The 24,076-nt window shown below is 35.5% G+C and overlaps 1 protein-coding gene across 2 annotated transcripts in view; it reads left to right on the plus strand.

Moving 5' to 3' along the window:
* The window catches only part of LOC143024163 (glutaminyl-peptide cyclotransferase-like), a 107,119-nt gene that overhangs the window by 69,948 nt on the left and 13,095 nt on the right, over positions 1–24,076 (plus strand). The window contains exon 4 of one of the 2 annotated variants that reach the window (XM_076182962.1): positions 12,325–12,534. The exons of the other annotated variant lie outside the window; for it this stretch is intronic. Coding sequence (XP_076039077.1) covers positions 12,325–12,534 — 210 coding nt within the window. The remainder of the gene's footprint in view (positions 1–12,324; positions 12,535–24,076) is intronic. 2 annotated transcript variants of the gene reach the window in all.

Here is a 24,076-nt window from a genome sequence, read left to right on the forward strand (position 1 = left end):
TGTATGACCACTTCCTCTGCAAAGAATGAATTGATGTAGCATTAGTCAGAACAGTCACTATTTAGATTGTGTATTGCTGTACTTAAAAATGTCCAAGTATCATGTGATATAGGCCTCAATTTGAGTAATTTCACCTGTGTTTTCCCCATTTGCATTTATATATAATCACTGATTCTTTGTTCTCATAACTTCGTCAGTATATAAAGGCTTTATTCCCCCATGTAAAGGGATGACTGACTACACATTGTATTTTTCACAGGTTGTCAGGTGCTAGTAGTTAGTTCTTCCTTGTATCCAAATATTCATGCATGTTTCATGAAATCAGTATTGCTCTGAAGATTTTATTATTATTGGTTTTTCCTGTGTTGATATACTTTGTTGCCATTTTTTATCTTTTTTTTATTATTGAACTTAATGTTGTATGATTTTGATCCTATGTTTGATGAATTATTGCTTACCCTTTAGATAGGAGGGAATCTCCTTTAGCTGAATAAAATTACCTGGTGATAACCAAAAAAGTGTCTTCAGATTAAGCATATAACATAGTGGAGATTCATTAAGTTATTTGTTTATTTTCAAGCTACCACATGGCCTCAAATAAGAGTGCCTTGTTATTCATATATGAGTGTAGAATCTTCAGACTCCTTATAGGTTAATGACATTGCCTTTGTGCAGTTGCATAACAGGTTCCACCTTGCACTGTATGAAGGGCATATTTCAAGCCATGGTTTTTTATTTGCATCGCATTTTAACTATTGTCAGAGTTTTGGTACATTGTTTTGGTATATATAATATTTATTTTATTTCCATCTATACTTTTCACACATTTAACCCCTTTAATGTGAAACCTGCACCTAAGTAGGATAAAAACCATAGCCTTACATATGGAAAAATGAAAATGGGTGTATCTAAAGTAAAGAGATTAATCAAAATTGTTAAACAAGTTTTATGGCTTTACTACAGCTTTTTTCTCCTTATTTTTCTCACTACCAGAGCCCTATGCTTCCATATACACCTGTATCTCCCACCCCAATATCACTTTTTCCCACATTATTCTTTCTTCACTTTGCCATACAATGTGTCTCATCACTTACTAACTAGCAGTGTCACTCCTCACTGCTTTTGCCTTTTTGCCATTCTTGACGCCCTATCCACCAAGCTCTCAAATTTTAATTGATCTTTACCTTTCAGTTTTGTTTCACTCCATGCTAGCACACTCATCTTTCTGCTGATGAATGTACTACCAGTTTATTTTCCTTTTCTCTCATCAATACCACATCCACACACATTTAATTGCTAGGTTTCTGTTTAGAGGCACCATCCTATACCTTTTTATGCCTTGAATTTCATAGGAGATAAATGCAGATTGGGGATCCTTAATCCCTTCATTCCATTTTATTTGGTTGCTTTCTACAACATGCTTGGGAATATAATGGCTGCATTCCCCTCCCCCCCTTTCCTGTCACATGGGGATCAGAGAATAGAAGTGGTGTGGAATTGGTTCAAGGGGACTGTGTAAAGGAGAGACAGCAGTAGCACAAAATCATCTCATCATTCCTGTATGAGTAGAGATCTTACTAGTAATATAGACCACTGTGTGGCTGTGGTCTGTAAGGGTGGTCCAGAATAGCCTCTAAAATGCAAAGTACACATCACTATGCAATCAATACTCCAGTATGGGGTATTGAGTACCACCCATTAACAATTGTGTAACACCTGCACAGAAAATCCCTGGTGTATATGTGTCTCAGAAGGGGTATGCATCCATATCAAGGGTGGAACTAGGATTTAATTTTCACATTTATGTAGCATCAGGAATGTATATTATAATATAGGAAATGATGGAGAGATAGAATAGATCATTTGATACATTACTGAGGAGCATGTAAATAGACCCCGTCTGTAGAGGAAGGACAGGAGAGGACAGAAGATAGGGGTGAATGAAGAAGGGTTGTGTATAGATGAGGCTGTGATGGGTGAGGGGGAGTGGGTGGGGAATGGGGGTTGAGGAAGTATGTATGAGAAAAATTTGACACAGCCCGAAGGGACTTCTCCCCGTCTTCTCCTTTCCTGCATGAGGGGATGGAGAGGGGGGGTTCGCCGAATTCATGAAGAGGCCTTGCTGTGGATGTGCTGTGTCTTGCGACACTGCTTCTGACCCAGGGCAGTGGACAGGATGCAGGGATGACCCATCATTCAGGAGGTGCAAAGATAGGAGGGAGGGAGGAGGGTGGAGAGGAGTGGAATATATGAGAAATGAAATGGGTGGGAGTGATTTCTATGCCTTTTTCTTTTTGGCTACCCCCCGTGAAAGGGGGAAAAAGCCTTTGGCATATGTATGTATGTATGTAAATAGAGGACTACTGGGTATCATAACTAAGAGGTTGTGGGTACAGGGTCAACTCTGTTTAGTTCTGTATGTATACTAAAGTTTGTATATTTTATTTGGGCTATAGTGATAGATATTTTTATTCTGCAGAAGGGAAGACTCACAATGTTATGGGACTTTGATCTCTCAAGACCTCACTTTATTCTGAGTCTTATACTTAGCTGAATGGAATCCACATAAGCTAGAACATAATCTTTAAAGGGATTGCCATGTTGAAAAAAAATTAATTCTTCAGTTCATTCAGGGGGTTGTCCATTAGAATAAGCTTAGCATTTGTCAGAATAAAATTTATAGAGAAGTTCATCAGATTTATATATATATATATATATATATATATATATATATATATATATATATATATATATATAATATATATATATATATATATATATATATATATATATATAATATATATATATATATATATATATATTGGTAAAACATGGCAGGAATTCTCTCTAAGACATATCTTGTTAAAAATGACAGCAAACTTTTTTGTGAGCTCTCAAGCTTTTGAAAATTAGAGAGAGAATGAATCAAATTTCCAAGACTCAGGAAACACAAAGATTATTAATACCACAAAAATACAGAACACAACAAACAAAATACAAGAAATTAAAGCAGAACAAAATAGACATCAAGACATTTTGCAGCAGATCTTTTTGCATCCTCAGTTGAAGTGAAGAAAATGGATAAGGGAGCACATTTTAACTGGTAAGAAAAGCATGGGGAGAAGTCACTGAACGGATATTAGGGAAGATCACTCATAAGAAACAAAGATGGAAGAGAAATGGAACATATTAAAAGAAAATTACAAGGAGGGAACAGACAAATACATAACAAGAAGACACAAGGACAGGTGTACATAAAGTGCTGTATAACAAAAAGTATAGTGAGGCTAAAGATAGAAGAGACAAAGCCTGGAAAAGATAAAAAAAAAAAGACCAAATGGCAAATATACATCAAACTAAGAAATGAATATGTAAAAATATGCAGGAAAGAAAAAAGAAACTATGAAAAGGACATAATAGAAAAATGCAAGGACCAACCTAAGCTATTCTACAGGTATGTAAATGATAAACTAAAAGATAAGCATGAAATAGTGAAACTGCATGAAGGAAATAATGAATATATAGATGATGTAGAAATGGCTGAAATTATGATCAAACATTTTAAATCTGTATTCACAATTGAAAATTCACAAACTGGGAGGAAGGACAGAAAGTAAGATCCCCCCAATGAAAGAAATAACAGTGACACAGAAAGAAATAAGGGACCAAATAATAAACCTTGACGTCAGAAAGTTACACAGCCCGGATGGAATTGCAAATTGGATGTTGAAAGAATGTGTAGATGAACTATAACAAGGACAAATTACACAAGATAATTAATTTCTCACTCAAAGAAGGAAAAGTATCACAAGATTGGAAAAATGCAAATATTGTACCAATATACAAAGTGAAGGACAAAAAAAAATCCAACCAACTATAGACTGATCTCCCTTACAAATACAATAACAAAAATATGTGAAAAAGTTATCAAAAGTAAATGGATTAAACAATTGAAAGAGAATATACTAAATCCAAGACATTTTGGATTTAGACACAGAAGGCCATGTGCCACAAACTTGATTTGCTTTTACTTGAGGCTAATAGAAATACTGTAATACAAGAAAGGGACGGATGGGCAGATTATGCCCTCTTAGATTTATAAAAAGCATTTGATAAAGTACCACACAAAAAGCTGCTAAGAAAAATCTAAACAATAGATGGAGTACAAGGAAAGTTACTGGAATGGATGAAAGATTTCTTGAACGGGAGAAAAATGAGGGTAGTACTTAGAGAGAAGAACTCGACCTGGGAAGAAATGATAAATGGAGTCCCACAAGGTTCTGTACTGGCTCAGATAATGTTTGCCATATATATAAATGACATGGAAGAAGATGTGGAATGTTATATGAACTTCTTTGCAAATGGTGCAAAACTACTAAAGAGAGTAAATACAGAGGAACATTGTATATCACTACAAAAAGACCTGGACAAAGTCTGGGAATGGAGTCAAAAGTGTGAAGTGAACTTCAACATCAAGAAATGTAGTATAATAGAATTTAGAAAAAGCAAAAATGGAATATCAGGACAATATAAAATTGGTATAAAGGAAGTAGAAAAAGTCAACTCAGAAAGGGACCTAGGAGTAACTATCGGCAATGACATGGCACCAGACAAACATATCAACAGAATAGTGGGAGAAACTTTCAATTTACTAAGATCAATGAAAGTGGCCTTTGACTACCTGGATGAAGAAATGGTAAAGAAAATATTAGTTACATTGATAAGACCAAGATTAGAGTATGCTGCTACACTATGGACACCCAGTACTAAAAAGAACATAAAGAAATTAGAAAGAATTCAAAGAGCAATGACAAAGATGGCATCAACACTCTCCAAATTGACATATGAACAAAGATTGGCCAAACTCAGACTACCAACCCCGGAACAAAGAAGAGAAAGAGGAGATCTACTAACCACTTCAGAATTATGAAAGGGATGGAAGTCCTTGATAGAGATGATTTACTAAAGTGGGATAAAAGAAAAACAAGAGGACATGGATAAAAAATTAAAAAGGATAGTTACAGAAGAGATCTGAAAAAGAATAGTTTCCCACACAGAGTGGATATCTGGAACAAATGTAATGAGGAAACAGTAAATCCAAAAACTATACAGTACAAGAATTTAAGATCAAACTGGATGCTGAAAGACACAAAAGCTGGTCACTACGATCATAGCTCTTGGCCCATAAGATACAACTAGGTGAATACACACACACACACACACACACTTTCAACGAACGGACGGCTTGAAGAACGTTCTGAAGAAAAGTGCCGATTGTGGATCCCAACGCAAAGAGAAGTGCCTTTTTGTATTTACAGGGTGGGGGGAAATTGCTCGTGGGGTAGTGGGAAAGTAAGGAAAGAGGAGAAGGGGAGGGATTGCTGGGGAAATGGAAGGAAATGAGGAAGTAGAGGACTTGGCCCAAGCAGACCGCCGAAAAGTAAACAAACGACCGCAAGCCCAACTGGAAGACGACGAAATGTCTAATAAGAATGTAAAGATTAGAAGTATAGATAGGAGCAATACAGTAGAAAGTGATGAGAATATTTTCAAGGGATTTAAAGAGGGTGGGGGGGACACAAACCCCCCCCGACTGACAAGACTAGAGGAGAAGGTTGATAAGGTGATCGAGGACTTGGAGCGTAGGTTCGGTCATATGAACACCATTTTACAAAGGGTTGAAAGATTGGAAGAACTAGAAAAGGCGAATAAAAACTTAACTGATGAAATAGAAGACCTAAAAAGACAGTTAAGAGATGTAAAGGTGGAGAATGAGGAATTGAAGAAGAATAGTAAAGAAAACAGAGAGACAATAGCTAAAGAAGCTAAGAACTGGAAAGCATCCCAAGAAGGAAATAAGGTTTCATTCACTGACATAGTCAAACAGCAATTGAAAGAACATACTGAAGACTCAGTTATTAAAGTGATGAGACAAAAGGAGAATATAGTAAGGGATTTAGCAGACAAGAAGAAATGTATAATTATATTAGGAATGGAAGAGAAACACAACCCAGATAGAACCACAAGAATCAAAGAGGAAAATGAAAAAGTAAGCCAATTACTAGAGTCAGTTCAGGAAGATGAACCAGAAATTATGAAACAAATCGAAGAGAAATTTAGACTTGGAAAGTATAGCACAGATAAGACCAGACCAATTAAGATTAAATTCAAGTCACAAACAACGGCAGAGAATATCTTATCCAAAACAGGGAAACTAGCAACAAGTGAACAATATAAAAAGGTATGGATAAAAAAGGAAATGAATAAAGAGGAAAGAGAGGAAGAAAAGCAGAAAAGACTGGAAGCTAAGGCAAAAAACGAGAACAGAATGGAGTCAGAGAAAGAGAGATTCTATTGGAGAGTAGTGAATATGAAACTAAGGAAGTTCGACATACAAAAGAAAAACATAAGGGAAACAGAGAACACAATGGAAGTGGCAGAAAACTAAGAGTGTCTTACACAAATATAGATGGATTAATAACAGGATTGAATGAGCTGAATGATTATTTGAAGGAAAAAGAACCGGACATAATGGGAATTGTAGAAACAAAATTAAAAGGCCCACTACCACCCAACAGTGTAGGACATGATGCATACAATTATTGGATTAGAAACAGAGAGAAAAAGCAAGGGGGTGGAGTTGTGTTCCTGACTAAGAAGGATATAAACATGAAAGGTGTCATATATGGAAAGAATACAGTAGAGATGATTATGATAGAAGTGGAAGACAGAGATAAGAAGAGCAGAAAATTTGTGATAAATTATGTGCCTCCAAAAACAGCCTCATGGGAGGAGAGTGAACATAAAAGTATGTTAGAGGACACAAAGATAACATTAAACAAGATAATGGAAGAGGGAGGAAGAATAGTTATGATGGGCGACTTTAATTGCAAAGAAATCTGCTGGGAAGAAATGACAGTAAAGGGTGGAGACGACTCATGGGGAAACGCTCTACTTGAGATGATTATTGACCACACAATGACACAATGGATACAGGAGAACACTAGGTATAGAAATGAAGAACCATCAAGACTAGACTTATTAATTACATCTGAACCTAGAATAGTGGACAAGATTGAATATAAAACACCAATAGGTAAAAGTGACCACATATTGATTGAACTGGAACTTAATGAAGAAAAATATATGAAAAGAAATGAACAATATAGAAAAGGAAGAATGATGTATGAAAAAACAAACTTTGATAAAATAAGAGAATTCTTTCAACAAGAAAACTGGGAAGAAATATACAAAGAAGAAACATCAGTGGAAGAGAAATGGAATATTTTGACAAAAATTTACAAAAAAGGAGTGGAAAAGTATGTCCCAAGACAAAAACAAGAAAAAGAACATGTAAAATGCTGGTACAACAAAAGTTGTAGGGAGTTAAAAGACAAAAGAGACAAAGCCTGGACTAGATGGAAAAAAGACAGAAGATCTGAAAAATGGAAAATATATACCGGTTATAGAAATGAATATGTACAAACGTGCAGAGAGGAAAAGAGAAAATATGAAAAAGACGTCATAGAAAAATGTAAAGATCAACCAAAACTATTCTACAGATTTGTAAACAATAAACTGAAAAACAAACAGGACTTGGAGAAATTAAGACAAGGGGGAGTTGAATACACTGAGGAAATGGAAATGGCGGAAATTATGAACAAACATTTTAAATCAGTGTTTACAAGGGAGAACATACAACCTGAAGAGATTGAATGGAAAGAGAAAGTCCCCCCTATAGAAGAAATAGAAGTATCAAAGAATGAAATATTGATACACTTGAGTAATCTTGATGTCAGAAAATCGCATGGACCAGATGAAATAGCAAACTGGATTCTGAAAGAATGCAGGAATGAACTGGCAGACAAAATACATAGCATAATAAGCAGTTCCTTGAAAGGAAAAGTTCCAGAAGATTGGAAAAAAGCAAATATAGTATCTATATATAAAGGAGGAAATAAAGAAGAACCTACCAACTATAGACCAGTCTCTCTAACAAGTACAATAGCAAAAATTTGTGAAAGAATTATCAAAAGTAGATGGGTAAAATACTTGGAAAAAAACAACGTACTAAATCCAAGGCAATTTGGATTCAGACAAGGACGATCATGCGTCACCAATTTAATATGTTTCTATTCAAGGCTAATAGATATAATACAAGAAAGAGATGGATGGGCTGATTGTGCATTTCTAGACCTAAAAAAAGCTTTTGGCAAAGTACCACATAAGAAGTTGCTTAAGAAATTAGAATCTGAAGGAGGAATACAAGGTAAATTGCTAAATTGGATGGAAGACTTTTTGCAAGAAAAAAAATGAGAGTAGTGATAAGAGACCAGCACTCAAAATGGAATGAAGTAATAAGCGGTGTCCCGCAGGGAACAGTTCTGGCCCCAATAATGTTTGCTATATATATTAATGATATGGATGAAGGAATTGAAAGCTATATGAGCTTCTTTGCAGATGATGCAAAACTGCTGAAAAGAGTGAAAACTGAAGAGGATTGTGAATCACTACAGAGAGATCTAAATAAAGTACAGGAATGGAGTAGGAAGTGGGAGATGGAGTTCAATACAAAAAAGTGTAGTATAATGGAAATTGGAAAAAGCAAAAACAGAATAACAGGATCATATAATTCTGGAGAAGAAGGAATAAAAAAAGTAGAAAATGAGAAGGACCTGGGAGTCATTGTTATGAATAATATGTCACCTGAGAAACATATAAATAAGATTTTTGGAGAAACTTATAATTTAATAAGAACAATCAAAGTGGCATTTACATACATGGATGAAGAAATGGTGAGGAAAATCCTAATCACCCTGATAAGACCAAGATTGGAATATGCAGCAACGATATGGTCACCAAGTACAAAAAAATGTATAAAAAAACTTGAAAGAATACAAAGAGCAATTACAAAATTGGCACCAACACTCTCAAAACTATCATATGAAGAGAGACTACAAAAACTTGAACTACAGACACTAGAGCAAAGAAGAGAGAGAGGAGATTTGATAGCTATTTACAGAATCATGAAAGGCATAGAAATTACTGATGGAGAGAATCTGATAAAATGGGATGACAGAAATACAAGAGGACACGGAAAGAAAATAAAAAGAGTAATAGACAGTTGGAACAAGTTAGATGAGAAAGTGGTGTGTGCAAAAACAATACATGAATTTAAAAATAGTTTAGATAAAATGAGATATGAAGACGGGAGACCACGAGCATAGCTCCCCTTCCCGTAAAATACAACTAGGTAAATACAACTAGGTAAATACAGGGTTAGCTGGGAGTGTGCATTGAGCTCACCCTAGACTCCTATAGCTCAAACCTCCTGCACTCATATATATGGAGACTTATTTTGTAGACCAGATTTACTATACTGGTAACCTGTTTCTTCATATTAACAATCTTACCAAATATATAGCCTTCTGTAGTTTAGCTATAAGTAACCAGTACTTGAATATTTAAACAATTGTTGTTGGCATGTCATGGTACACTGGTAAACAAATGTTGTTTTGCATAACCAACACTTATCTATTGGTACATCACACTATTCATGAAAAAAGAAGGGCAGTAAAAACAAAAGAAAATATATGGTACTGATGATATTTTATTTTAAAAAGTACATTCACATGAAGCATACATTATGATGATTATAAGAAATATGAGGGGGTGACCAAGGATGAGATGGATGGATGGGGTAAAAGGGGCATTGGGAAAGAGGGGAATGGCTTTTGAGGAAGGATGGGAGAAAGAAGATAGGGGTGAATGGAGAATGGTTGTGTGTGGATGATGCTGTGATGCATGAAAGGGAGTGGGTGGGGATGGGGGGTGAGAGAGTATGTGTGAAAAATAAATTGACACAGCCCAAAGGGATTTCTACCCATTTCCATTTCTGTATAAGAGGACAGAGAGGAGGGGTTGTCAATTTAATGAATTTTAATTAAACGGCCTTGCTGTGTCTTGCAACACTGCTTCTGACCCAGAGCAGTAGGTGAGATGTAGGGATGGTTACAGGGCGTTTCACTACATAGCCAGATACCTGTAGTAGGGATGACCCGTCATCCTGGAGGAGCCAAGATAGGAGGGAGGGAGGGGGGTAAATGGGAGTGGAGTATATGGGGATGGAATGGGTGGAAGTGGATTTAATGGCTTTGTTTTTTGGCTACTTCCCTTGTAAGGGGGAAAAAGCCTTTGGTATATATATATGTATTTATGTATGAGAAACACTATACATAAAGATATTACATCAGAATCCTGTTAATGTGCATATCATTATGAATGTGATGAATGAACTGGATAGAGATATGAACAAATTACTTTTATTATAACCAAGGTAACTTGGTTACAACTTCATTCAGCAAAACATATGAGAAATGTAATGATATACCATATGTGGCTGTATATGGTAAGACAGGTTATAAAAAAGCAAGGGTGACAGTTTATGGGTTAATAGCCAGGGGTTACTGCATCACCACTGTTGATCCATTACAGCAGGCCTGAAACAACTAGAGCTATCTTTTACACAAGGTGTATGAAAAACTTTAGATTTTTTGGCCACAATTAGGGGGTGTCAAATTTTACATAAAGTCGACTCTTACTTGAGGATTTACAGCATTGTTTTGGTTGATTCAGTTACAGTGGCTAAGCATAATGAGCTTTCATGCCATATCAAGGTTGGTTTCATGTCATAAAAGTCTGCTGTGGGGTGTGGATGAATAATAATTGTCAACAGCAGTGAGAACAATATTTGCAACTTGTATTACCAATTGGAAGATATTAATGAATTTGAATTTGCATTAAGTGTTTTTCTGGGTATGTACAATGGTGAGATAATTTGCTATGCACTAATTAGTGGATACATTCTGTGGAGCATGTATGGAGTATAACCTTTTTGGTAGGGGATTAGTTATGTATACACTCATATCTACCACCCTCAGATCAAGTACTGGTGACTTATTGGTAACAAAATAAAATAAATACCTTTCAACATGAAGGCATATTTTATGGATTTTGTTTTGACAAAGGTCATGCAATTTCATGTACTAATGAGGGAGAACTCTATACTGAGGGGAAATTTTGATTAATCAGAATCCCCTTCAGGCTGAAGTCCATATCCTCATATGCATCCTTGTATGAGATATTCATTCATTCATATCTTATTGCATCACTGTCACTTTGTGTGGTGTAGAGATTCATATCTTCCTGGGAAGATTGCAGTGATTGCCATGGGAAGGCTTTCTACAAGATCATGTATAGAGTATTGACGACACATGTTATGGAGTCAATATTTTGTGGACTTCAATGATATCCCCATGGACCAAGTTAGTCTTCTTATATGATTGGAGACTAATGTCCTCTCAAAAAAGAATGCTAATAATTTTTAAATTATACTATCCCTATGTTTGTTGTTCTCTTTAAAGCTCCATCAATGTGATATTGTCCCTAAAAATAGAAGTACTGTTTATTGTTAAAAAGATAGATGTATAAAGTAGCCTTTCTTTAGCCACAACAAAATTCATAAAGTATGTCATGCTGATGGTGATAATGGTCCACACCCAAACAACTTTGTAACCCAGTGATTCTGTCCTCAGATTATGCCATAGATAACCTTATGATTTTGAGGGTGATTAGGGATGACTTCCTGAATATCATGTAGTCTTTTGCCATACACTGCATTATCTCAAATAGTTTATTTGCTTATTGAACAACATTATCATTTTGTATCTACCTTCAGAGCTACTCCTTTTGATACTTTAGGCCATGGTGAAATAAGGTTGCTTTTAGAGTGTTATCAAAATCATTTGGGAAATGTATGTTTTATTAATTGGGTAACTTTATTAATTCTTAAAAGTAAATATACATGGCTATTCTTCCAGGTAAATATTTAATTGGTTGTCATGATACACATTAACATATTGCATCACAGTATTAAAGGGGTTAAAGGACTTTTGATTCTGTTACCTCTTGTACAATCTTCTCCTTTATAGATAATTTTTGGGCCATTTAATAGATCTCACCAAAGCATTGAGATTGCCTTACCCTGTTTCATAGACCCATAATTTAATACTCCATCACATATATGTGTGACAGATATATTAATACAAATTTTAAGTTTGACCAGTTATTTGAAATTGTGATTGCTCACTCTCAAGAAAGATATCTCTGTAACCACAATGTAAGGTAATACTAATATGTAGTGAGGTTTGAGAAATAGGCCCATCATTTGCTTCTGCCCTCTCCTTAATGCCTTTAATTTGTTGTTTAACATTGCTTTAATTTGTGCAAACAATTATTTTAAATAGTGTACATTTGTTTTGGTAGTGCAAAAAAAAACGAATGGTAAAAATACGTCGGAAATTACGTGTGAACAAGGGCAAAAGGGCTTCAGAAAAATGGGTTGTGAGACTAAAAGACGGGTCAGAAGAGTCCTTGGATGAAATGACCCATCCCAGACCTCTAAAGTGTCTTGGAAAGTGGAGGAAATGCAAACTGCCTGGGGGAGACTACAATCGCACCTTTGTACCCTTTGCCGTGAGTAACTGTGATTGGCCTTCTTCTTTAAGATGGAGTAGATCTCATCATTATTATCATTACTCACTTCGTTCAACCACTATCACCACCACTGTCACTAACACCACCACTACCATCACTACTGTAATCACTGATACAACTAACATTGCCACTGTTGCTATCATCACTGTCACCATCACCTTAGTGGTGATGGTGACTGTCACCATCATCACCACCATCATCATCATTGTCAAATTCACATTTGCTTCTGGATTTTACTGGAAACCTGCAACCTCAAGGTGAGTGGTAAAATTTCAAAGAAGAAATATTGCTTTATTGTCTTTGTGTGAGTGTAGGACAGTGGAGAAAGATGTGTTCTTTGTCCTGGTGTGATATGAGTATATAGGGTATATGTTAGTGTCTGAGGCAAACCAAGTTTTGTGTTGGCATTACTACAATACAGGATTGTATTTACCTAGTTGTATTATACGAGAAGAGAGCTATGCTGGTGGTGACCCATCTTTGTATCTCAGCATCAAGTTTTTTCTTAAAATCTCGAATAGTGTTTGCACACACTGTTTCGTTGTCTAATTTGTTCCAAGTACCTATCACTCTGTGTGGGAAGCTGTTACTTTTCAGATCTCTTCTGTAACCATCCTTTTTTAGTTTCTTTTCGTGCCCTCTTGTTTTACCATTATCCCATATCAACAAGTCATTCTTATCTAAGACTTCCATTCCTTTCATTATTCTATAGTGAGCAAGTCTCCTCTTTCCCTTCTTTGACCCCAAATGTATGCAGACAAGGGTAAATTAAATATTTCATGGTAATGTTTATTCTTCTGGGTATATGTATGGGGGAGCATGGTCTAGTATTGTGTTTATGCTTAAGAAGTATTATATGTGTTCCAGGGAACCAGGTGTTGGTCTTAATATATTTGTGTGTAAAATATTGCAGGAGAACACTTCTTTAATTATTGTTTTATTATGTACTTATCTGTTAGTGCTTGCAAGAAAGAGAAGAGAGAGTTGCTCTCAATATCCTAGTTCACCCAACTTCTTAATGCATTTTTAAAGTCTTCATTCTAGCTTACCTTAGTTTGAAACTTATTATATTTTTAAACTAAAAGGTTACCATGTGACTAGATTTTTTTTTTTTTTCCATTATATATTACTGGAGGCTGAACTTTTTTAATGTTTTTCTTGTATCTCATTTTTCTCTAGTTAGCTTATATCCTCCTTAACTGTACATAACATCTCCCATGTGCACTTGTGCAAGGTGAGCAAGCCTTATCTTTTCCGTCTTTTTTAAATACTGTTAGTCCAAATTGGATGTAACTATGGTGAGTTTAAGGACTAGAAATTTGACAGAAAACTTACTTTATCACCATTTTCATGTGTTGTTCAGTATGCAGGATTTTGGTTTCATCATCTTCATCACTATTATCATCATAATTTACAGTTTCTGTGCAACTCAAGTTCCATAATATATGAGTTCTGACTAAAACCCTAAATTCCCCATTTCATACCATAGGTGCTAGTTTTTCATAACTTCTGCTGAATTGTTGTGTCTTTCTTGTATTTATCTAGTTGTATTTACCTAGTTGTATTTTACGGGAAGGGGAGCTATGCTCGTGGTGTCCCATCTTTATATCTCATTTTATCTCAACTATTTTTAAATTCATGTATTGTTTTTGCACACCACTTTCTCATCTAACTTGTTCCAACTGTCTATTACTCTGTGAGAAAAGCTATTCTTTTTCAGATCTCTTCTATAGCTGTCTTTCTTGATTTTCTTTCCGTGTCCTCTTGTATTTCTTTCATCCCATTATATTAGATCCTCTCTATCAATAATGTGTTAGTATCCATCTTCATGATAAATGGTAAGTCATGTTTAGTGCTTGTGCTCTTGAGAAACTTATAATTTAATAAGATCAATCAAAGTGGTATTTAAATACCTGGATGAAGAAATGGTGAAGAAAATACTAGTCACTTTGATAAGACCAAAATTGGAGTATGCAGTGATGATGTGGTCACCAAGTACAAAAAAATGTATAACAAAACTTGAAAGAATACAAAGAGCAATTACGAAATTGGCACCAACGCTCTCAGAACTATCATATGAGGAGAGGCCGGCAGAACTTGAACTACAGACATTGGAGCAAAGAAGAGAGAAAGTAGACTTGATAACTATTTATAGAATCAGGAAAGGCATGAAAATTATTGATATAGAGGATCTAATAAAATGGGATAGTAGAGATACAAGAGGACATGGAAAGGAAATCAAGAAAGACAATTATAGAAGAGACCTGAAAAAGAACACCTTTCCCCACAAGGTAATAGATGTTTGGAACAAGTTAGATGAAAATGTGGTGTGTGCAAAAACGATACACGAATTTAAAAACAGGCTAGATAAAATGAGATATGAAGACGGGACACCACAAGCATAGCTCCCCTTCCTGTAAAATACAACTAGGTAAATGCAACTAGGTAAATACAACTCAATGATTATCTGTTAGAAGCAAAACCAGACATAATGGGAATTGTAGAGACTAAACTAAGTGGTGAAATACCATCCACTGTTATCAGACAAGGTTTATACAACTACTGGATTAAAAACAGGGACAAGAAACAGGGAGGGGGAATCATGTTCTTGGCCAAGAAAGACCTAAAGGTGACAAAAACTGCGGAGGGCAAAGGTAATGTTGAATTGATCATGATAAAAGTCGAAGGCAAGAATATGAAAAGTAGAAAGTTTGTGGTGACTTATGTGCCTCCAAAAACAAGCGCTTGGAAAGAAAACGAACATACAAAAATGCTAGATGATACAAGAAAATCACTAAATGAGATACTAATGGGTAAGGGTAATCTGGTAATTATGGGGGACTTCAATTGCAAAGAAATTTGTTGGGACAGCATGACAGTGCAAGGAGGAGATGACTCGTGGGGCAATGTACTGCTAGATATGACCATAGAGTACACAATGACCCAATGGGTCCGTGAAAACACAAGGTACAGAAATAATGAAGAGCCATCGAAACTAGATCTAATATTTACAACAGAACCTGAAATAGTGCATAAAGTCCAGTACGAGACACCAATTGGAAAGAGTGACCATGTACTCATCGAAACTGTACTAAAGGAAGAAATAGACATAGAGAGGAACGAAAAGCATAGGAAAGGAAGACTGATGTACAACAAAACAGACTTTACCAAACTAAAGACATTCTTCCGGAATGTAAACTGGGAAAAATTTTACAGGGAAGAGACAACAGTGGAAGAGAAATGGAATATATTGATGGAAAACTACAATGAAGGTGTAAACAGGCATGTACCAAGACAAAAGCGAGAGAGAGAGTACATTAAATGTTGGTTCAACAAAAGATGCAGTGAGGCAAAAGACAGAAGGGACAAAGCTTGGAAAAAGTGGAGAAAAGACAAAAAACAAAGCAAATGGCAAATTTATGTTAACTGTAGAAATGAGTATGTTAATGTGAGAAGAGAGGAAAAAAGGAACCATGAGAAGGATATTATAGACAAATGCAAAGAGCAACCCAAACTATTCTATCGGTATGTAAATGGTAAACTTAAAAACAAACAGGAAATGGTGAAACTATGCCAAGGAAACATAGAATACACAGAAGATTTAGAGATGGCCGAAGTCATGAACAATCACTTTAAATCTGTTTTCACCAGAGAGAAAATACCAAATTGTGACATAGATAAAAACAAGAAATCTCCCCTCATGAATGAGTTTACAGCATCACTAAAGGAAATATCAGAACATCTATCAAGGCTGGATGTCAGAAAATCACATGGCCCAGATGGTATTGCAAATTGGATTCTAAAGGAGTGCAAAGAAGAACTAACAGACAAAATACACATCTTAATAAACAGCTCACTCAAAGAAGGAAAGATACCCGAGGACTGGAAAAACGCTAACATTGTACCAATATACAAAGGAGGAAACAAGGAAGAACCCACCAACTATAGGCCAGTATCACTAACAAGCACCATAGCCAAAATTTGTGAGAAAATAATCAAGAAGAGATGGGTAAAATATCTGGAAGACAATGACATATTAAACCCAAGACAATTCGGATTCAGACAAGGAAGATCATGCTCCACAAACTTAATATGCTTTTACTCAAGACTAATAGACATAGTGCAAGAAAGAAATGGATGGGCTGATTGTGCATTCCTAGACTTGCAAAAAGCCTTTGACAAAGTACCACACAGAAAACTACTAAAAAAACTGGAACACATAGGAGGAATACAAGGAAACCTACTAAAATGAATAGAGGACTTTCTGACTGGTAGAAAGATGAGAGTAGTGCTCAGAGAAAAATATTCAGATTGGAAAGAGGTGATCAGTGGAGTACCGCAAGGATCTGTGCTGGCACCAATAATGTTTGCTATCTATATGAATGACATGGACGAGGACGTGAACTGCTACATGAGCTTCTTTGCTGATGACGCCAAACTGCTAAGGAAAATAGAAACTGATGAGGACTGTGAAGCACTGCAAGAAGACCTAAATAGGGTATGGAACTGGAGTCAGAAATGGGAAGTGGACTTTAATACTAAGAAGTGTAGCATAATGGAGTTTGGAAAAAGCAAAAACAGAATATCAGGAAAATATACAATTGGAACCAAAGAAGTAAAGAAAGTAGGATCCAAAAAAGATTTGGGAGTAATTATCACGAACGACTTGTCCTATGATATACAGATTAACAAAATTGTCGGGGAGACTTACAACTTGCTAAGATCAATAAAAGTGGCGTTTACATACTTGGACGAAGACATGATAAAAAAATATTGGTTATATTGATAAGGCCTAGATTAGATTATGCAGCGACATTGTGGTCCCCCAGTACCAAAAAGAATATAAAGAAAATAGAAAGAATCCAAAGAGCAGCTACAAAAATGGCACCTGCACTTGCAAACCTATCATACGAGGAGAGATTGGCTAAACTGGAGTTACCGACACTGGAGCAAAGAAGAGAGAGAGGTGACTTATTGACCATCTACAGAATCATGAGAGGCACAGAGGTACTCGATAGAGAGAACTTACTTAACTGGGACAAAAGAAACACAAGAGGACATGGAAAGAAAATCAAAAAACATAGCTATAGAAGAGAAATGAAGAAAAACAGTTTTCCTCATAGAGTTTTGGACACTTGGAACAAACTGGACAATGAAATAGTATGCGCAAAAACCATTCATGAGTTTAAAAACAAACTAGACACTGCGAGATACAAAGGCAGGACATCACGAGCATAGCTCCCCTTCCCGCAAAATACAACTAGGTAAACTAGGTAAATACACTGTCGCAGAGGAAGGAGGTGCTAGCATTGAGCTCCACACTAGCATTTTGTTGCTGATTCAGGAAAATGCCTCGTTATTTTCGGGATATAACAATATGTTTTTGTGTGACCAGTAATGTATCCAGTCCCATTCTTGGAAATCATAGTTTTAGCACAGAATGGAGAGTAGCAATGATGAAATAAGGATCAACAAACCAACCAAGAGGGTATTGGATATATCCAGAGTTGAGTCACCATTGGGAGTGATCCCTAAGAAAACATGTTTAAACGTTACTCCAAGGATGACTTACAGGTACAACACTGATTTATTCTCGTGATTTAGGAGGGAAGGGGGAGTAATGGATAAAACTATGGACATTGATAGAGATATTAGGATTAGCAGAACAATAAGGAATCGAGACACCAACAACTTAGCAGAAGAATTGATTGATTTAAAATCAGACCATAAATCTTTACAATTAGAGATATCAAACTTATGCAGAACTAACAAGGCAATACTAAGACAATTAAATGATCTAAAAAGTGAACTGAGTGTGATTAAAAGAGAAAATGAAAGGAAAATGAGGTTAGAAATAATGTAGAATTGAAGAAAGAGATAAAACATCAGTTACAAGCAGTAACTGAAAAGATGAAAGAATCAATCAAAGAGAAATGAAATAAAAAATCAGTGGAAACGGGAACATGAAAATCAAAACTCTCATTCAAAGAAATAATACAGCAGCAGGTAGAAGAGAATGCAAGGAAACAGTGATCAAGGTGATAAAAAGAAAGGAAAACTGGGTGAGACACAGTGGACAAAAAGAAATGCATTGTGATTTATGGTATCAATGAAAAATACAATGTTCACAAATACCAAAGAGAAAAAGAGAAAGAAATTCCAAAGGAGATACTGAAAATGGTTCAGGACGAGGGAGGCCAATGAAAATCAAACTGAGAACTCAAATGATAGTGGAAGAAGTACCATCAAAAGCAGCAAAACTAGTAAACAGTGAAAATTTTTAGAATGTGGATATAAAAGGAAATGAATGAAGAGGAAACAGAGAAAGACAGGGCACTGAGAAGTGAAGCTAAAAAAAAAAAAGAAAAAAAAAACGAGAAAATAACAGAATATATATATATATATAATATATATATATATATATATATATTTTTTTTTTTTTTTTTTTTTTTTTTTTTTTGGGGGAGAGTGGATCTGAGACAGAGAAATTGGTACATCAGAATAATGGAAAGGTAAACCAAAAAAGAGAAGAAAGGGGAAAAAATGAAAAGTGTGATATACAAACATGGACAGTATGATTTCTGGAATAAATTGATTAAACAACTGTTTGTCAATAGAGAAACCAGACAAAATGGGAGTTGTGGAGACAAAACTGAAAGGTCCTATACAATCAAGTATGGTGGGACAAGGTTTATACAACCTTTGGTCGAAAAATAGAATGGACAGACAGGGGGGAGGAGTCATGTTATTGACTAGAAAGGGCCTAAATGTGATAAAGGCAGCAGAAGGTAAGGAAAATGTTGAATTGATCTCAATTAAAGTAAAAAATAGCAGTATGAAATGCTGAAAGTTCATAGTTCTATATGTGCCCCCAAAAACTAAGACTTGGTTTGACAGCAAACACTCAAAATTACTGGAAGACACAAAGAATGAATTAACTGAGACACTGAAATATGGAGAAAACATAGTAATTATGGGTGACTTTAACGCAAAGGAAATAAATTGGGAAGAATTGACAATAAAAGGTGGAGAGGAACTCTGGGGCAACATCCTACTGGAGCTGACCATTGACTATTCATTGACTCAATGGGTCAAAGAAAATACTAGATATAGACACAATGAAGAACCATTGAGACTAGAAATTATATTCACTTCTGAGCCTGAAATTGTAGAGGAAATAAATTATAAGACACCAATTGGGAAGAGTGACCACATACTAATAGAGTTCGAGCTTGAGGAACAAAATGTTGTGAGAAGAAATGAAAAACATAGAGAAGGAAGATTAATGTACAACAAAACTGACTTTGTAAAACTTAGAAAAAAAAATCAAAATGCTAGTTGGAAAAAATACGTAAATGATGAAACAAAGATGGAAGAGAAATGGAACATTGTTAAAGAAATATATAAGGAGGGAACAGATAAACATGTACCTAAGCAGAAACAAAAAAGGGTGTACATAAAGAGTTGGTATGATAATAAGTGTAGTGGTGCTAAAGATAGAAGAGACAAAGCCTGGAAATGATGGAAAAAAGACAAAAAAGTGACTAAATGGCAAACATACATCAAACTGAGAAATAAATATGTAGACATATGCAGAGGGAAAAAAAACTATGAAAAAAAATAATAGACAAATGCAAAGACAAACCTAAACTATTTTACAGATATGTAAATGATAAACTAAAAGACAAACATGAAATAGTAAAACTGCATGAAGGAAACAAAGAATACATAGAAAATGTAGAAATGGCTGAAGTAATGACCAGGCAATTTAGGTCTGTATTTGCAATTGAAAGCTCACAAATGTGGGATGAAAGACAGTAAGAAGGATCCCCCAAAATGAAAGGAATAACAGTGACATAGAAAGAAATAAGGGACCAAATAAAGAAACTTGATGTCAGAAAGTCATATGGGCTAGACAGAATAGCAAACCGGATATTAAAAGAATGTATAGATGAACTTACAGATAAAATACACAAGATAATTGACTTCTCACTCAAAGAAGGAAAAATACCACAAGATTGGAAAAATGCAAATATTTTACCAATATACAAGGGAGGAGATAAAGAAAATCCAACAAACTATAGACTGGTATCCCTTACAAGCACAATTGCAAAAATATGTGAAAGAGTTATCAAAAACAAATGGACTAAACACTTGGAAGAGAACCTACTAAACCCCAGCCAATTTGGATTTAGAAGTGGAAGATCATGTAGAGTACTACAAACTTAATATGCTTTTACTCAAGATTAATAGAAATAATACAAGAAAGAGATGGTTGGGCAGACTGTGCCTTCTTTGACTTATAAAAGGCTTTTGACAAAGTACCACACAAAAAGCTACTAAGAAAAATTTAAACAGTAGCTGGAATACAAGGAAAATTATTGGAATGGATGAAAGACTTCTTGAACGGAAGAAAAATGAAAGTAGTACTTAAGAGAAAAAACTCAAATTGGGTAAATATGATAAGTGGAGTCCCCCAAGGCTCTGTATTGGCTTTGATAATGTTTGCCATTTATATAAATGACATGGATGAAGGCATCGAATGTTATATGAATTTCTTTGCAGATGATGCGAAACTATTGAAGAGAGTAAGTACAGAAGAAGATTGCAAATCTTATCAAGAAGACCTGGACAAAGTCTGGAACTGGAGTATAAAGAATGAAGTGAATTTCAACATCAAGAAATGTAGTATAATGGAATTTAGAAAAAGCAAAAATAGAATATTGGGTCAGTACAAAATTGGTACAAATGAAGTTACAAAAGTGAACTCAGAAAGAGAGGAGTAATTGTCTCAAATGACATGACACCAGTGAAACATGTACCGGGTAAACAAAATAGTTGGAGAAACTTACAATTTAATAAGATCAATGAAAGTAGCCTTTGACTACATGGATGAGGAAATGGTAAAGAGGATACTAGTTACATTGATAAGACCAAAATTAGAATATGCAGCCTCACTATGGACACCCAATATAAAAAACAAAACAAAAAAACATAAGGAAACTAGAAAGAATTCAAAGAGCAATGACAAAGGTGGCACCAACACTTAGCAAGTTGAAATACAAACAAAAATTGGACAAACTGAACTTATCAACACTGGAACAAAGAAGAGAAAGAGGCGATTTGGTAACCATCTACAGAATTATGAAAGGGATGGAAATCCTTGATAGGGATGACCTACTTAAATGGGACAGAAGAAATACAAGAGGACACGAGAAGAAACTTAAGAAGGACAGTTACAGAAGAGATCTGAAAAAGAACAGCTTTCCATACAAAGTAACAGATATATGGAACAAATTGAAAGAGAAAACAGTGAGTGCTAAAACTATACATGATTTTAAGAAAGAACTGGATGTGGAAAGATGCAACTGTGGGTCACTATGACATAGCTCTTCTCCTGAAAAATACAACTAGGTAAATACACACACAACACACACAATTCGGTTTTAGACAGGGAAGATCATGTGTCACAAATTGTATCTGTTTCTATTCAAGGTTAATAGATATAATGCAAGAAAGGGACAGATAGGCAGAATGTGTTTTCCTGGACTTACAAAAAGCATTTGATAAAGTCCCACACAAAAAATTATTAAGAAAACTCGAAACAACAGGAGATATACACAGAAAACTATTGAAATGGAAGATTTCTTGCATGGGAGAAAATGAATGGTGCTCAGAGATAACTCTACTTGGGAAGAAATGATAAGTGAAGTCCCACAGGGTTCATTACTGGCTCCAATAATGTTTGCTATATATGTAAATGACATGGATCAAGGTGTAGAATGTTACATGAACTTCTTTGCAGATGATGCAAAACTACTAAAGAAAGTAAGTACGGAAAAAGATTGTGAATCGCTACAGAGAGACCTGGACAAGGTCTGGGAATGGAGTCAGAAGTGAGAAGTGGACTTCAACATTAAGAAATGTAGTATAATGAAATTTGGAAAAAGTAAAAAAAGAATATCAGGACAATATAAAATCGGTGCAAAAAAAGAAAGTTGGTTCTGAAAATGACCTAGGAGTAATAATCACCAAAGACATGTCTCCTGACAAGCAGATAAACAAAATAGCTGCAGGAACTTACAATTTACTAAGCTCAATAAAGGTGGCTTTTAATTACTTGAATAAGGTAATGGTAAAGAAAATACTAGTCACACGCTGATAAGACCAAGATTGGTGTATGCAGTAACATTATGGATACCCAGTACAAAAAAGAATATAAGGAAAATAGAAAGAATCCAAAGAGCAACAACAAAGATGGTCCCAACACTTTCAAAATTGACATACGAGCAAAGATTGTCCAAACTGGAACTACCCACCCTGGAGCAAAGAAGAGAAAGATCTATTGGCCATTTACAGAATCATGAAAGGCATGGAAGTCCTTGACAGAGAAAACCTATTAAATTGGGATAGAAGAAAAACAAGGGGACAGGAAAAGAAATTCAAAAAAGACAGTTATAGAAAAGATCTGTAAAAAAATGTTTTCCACACAGAGTGGTGGATGTCTGGAATAAATTGGACAAAACAATAGTGTGTGCAAACACCATACAAGAATATAAGAACAAACTAGATGTTGCAAGATACAAAGACGTGTCACTATGAGCATAGCTCTCCTACCCATATAATACAACTAGGTAAATCCACACACACACATATATTCATATCCTGCCACATGCAACCCCAAGTACTTACTATCCACTTTCTCTAGCCTGTCTCCTTTAAGACTTTTTTCAACTCACTGCCATCCTCTATTGTACGTCTCATCACCTTACTTTTACCCACATTTACCTTTAACTCTTTCCTATTGCATCCCTTACCAAAACTCTGTCACAAACTTCTTTAATCCCTCCTCTGATTCTGCCATAAGTGCAGTGTTGGCTGCCAACAACTATTCGCTCACCTCCCACTTTTCTACGCTATCTCTAACCATCTCCAATCCCCTGCCCATTACCCTCACATTTACCTCCTGTACCACCCCATCCATGTACACATTGAACAACTATTAACAATATGAGACAGCTCTGATGCAGCCCCATCTTTACTTCAAACCACTCACTCTCTCCTTTTCTAATCATAATACAGGTTCTACTACTCTTTTAAAAACTCTTAATTGCCCTTAATAGCTTTCTCCAATTCTGCATTACCTCCTACACTGCCATCCTATCTTTCCTATCATAAGCCTTCTCTAAATCCATAAAGGCCCAAAAACTATCCTTAGCTTTTGGTAAACCCTTCTCACAAATCTACCTTACCACAAAAAAATTTATCCACAAATCCTCTACTTTTCCTAAACCCACACTGCTGCCCAATTACTCTCTGTTCCTCTTCTAATCCTCTCAGTGAAAACCCTCTCATAAGACTTTTCAATTACACTCAACAAACTGCTCCCTCTAAAACCACTACAACCACATTTTTCCCTTTTTCTTTTTTAAAGTGGAAGTATACAGCCACTCCTCCATTCCTCTGGCACTCCCTTAGACACTCATTAAACCTCACTAGCCAGTCCAATGATGTTAATAGT

Source organism: Oratosquilla oratoria, chromosome 3 (assembly GCF_046742065.1).
Source record: "Oratosquilla oratoria isolate Oo_2021 chromosome 3, ASM4674206v1, whole genome shotgun sequence".
In the NCBI taxonomy this organism is placed as follows: domain Eukaryota; kingdom Metazoa; phylum Arthropoda; class Malacostraca; order Stomatopoda; family Squillidae; genus Oratosquilla; species Oratosquilla oratoria.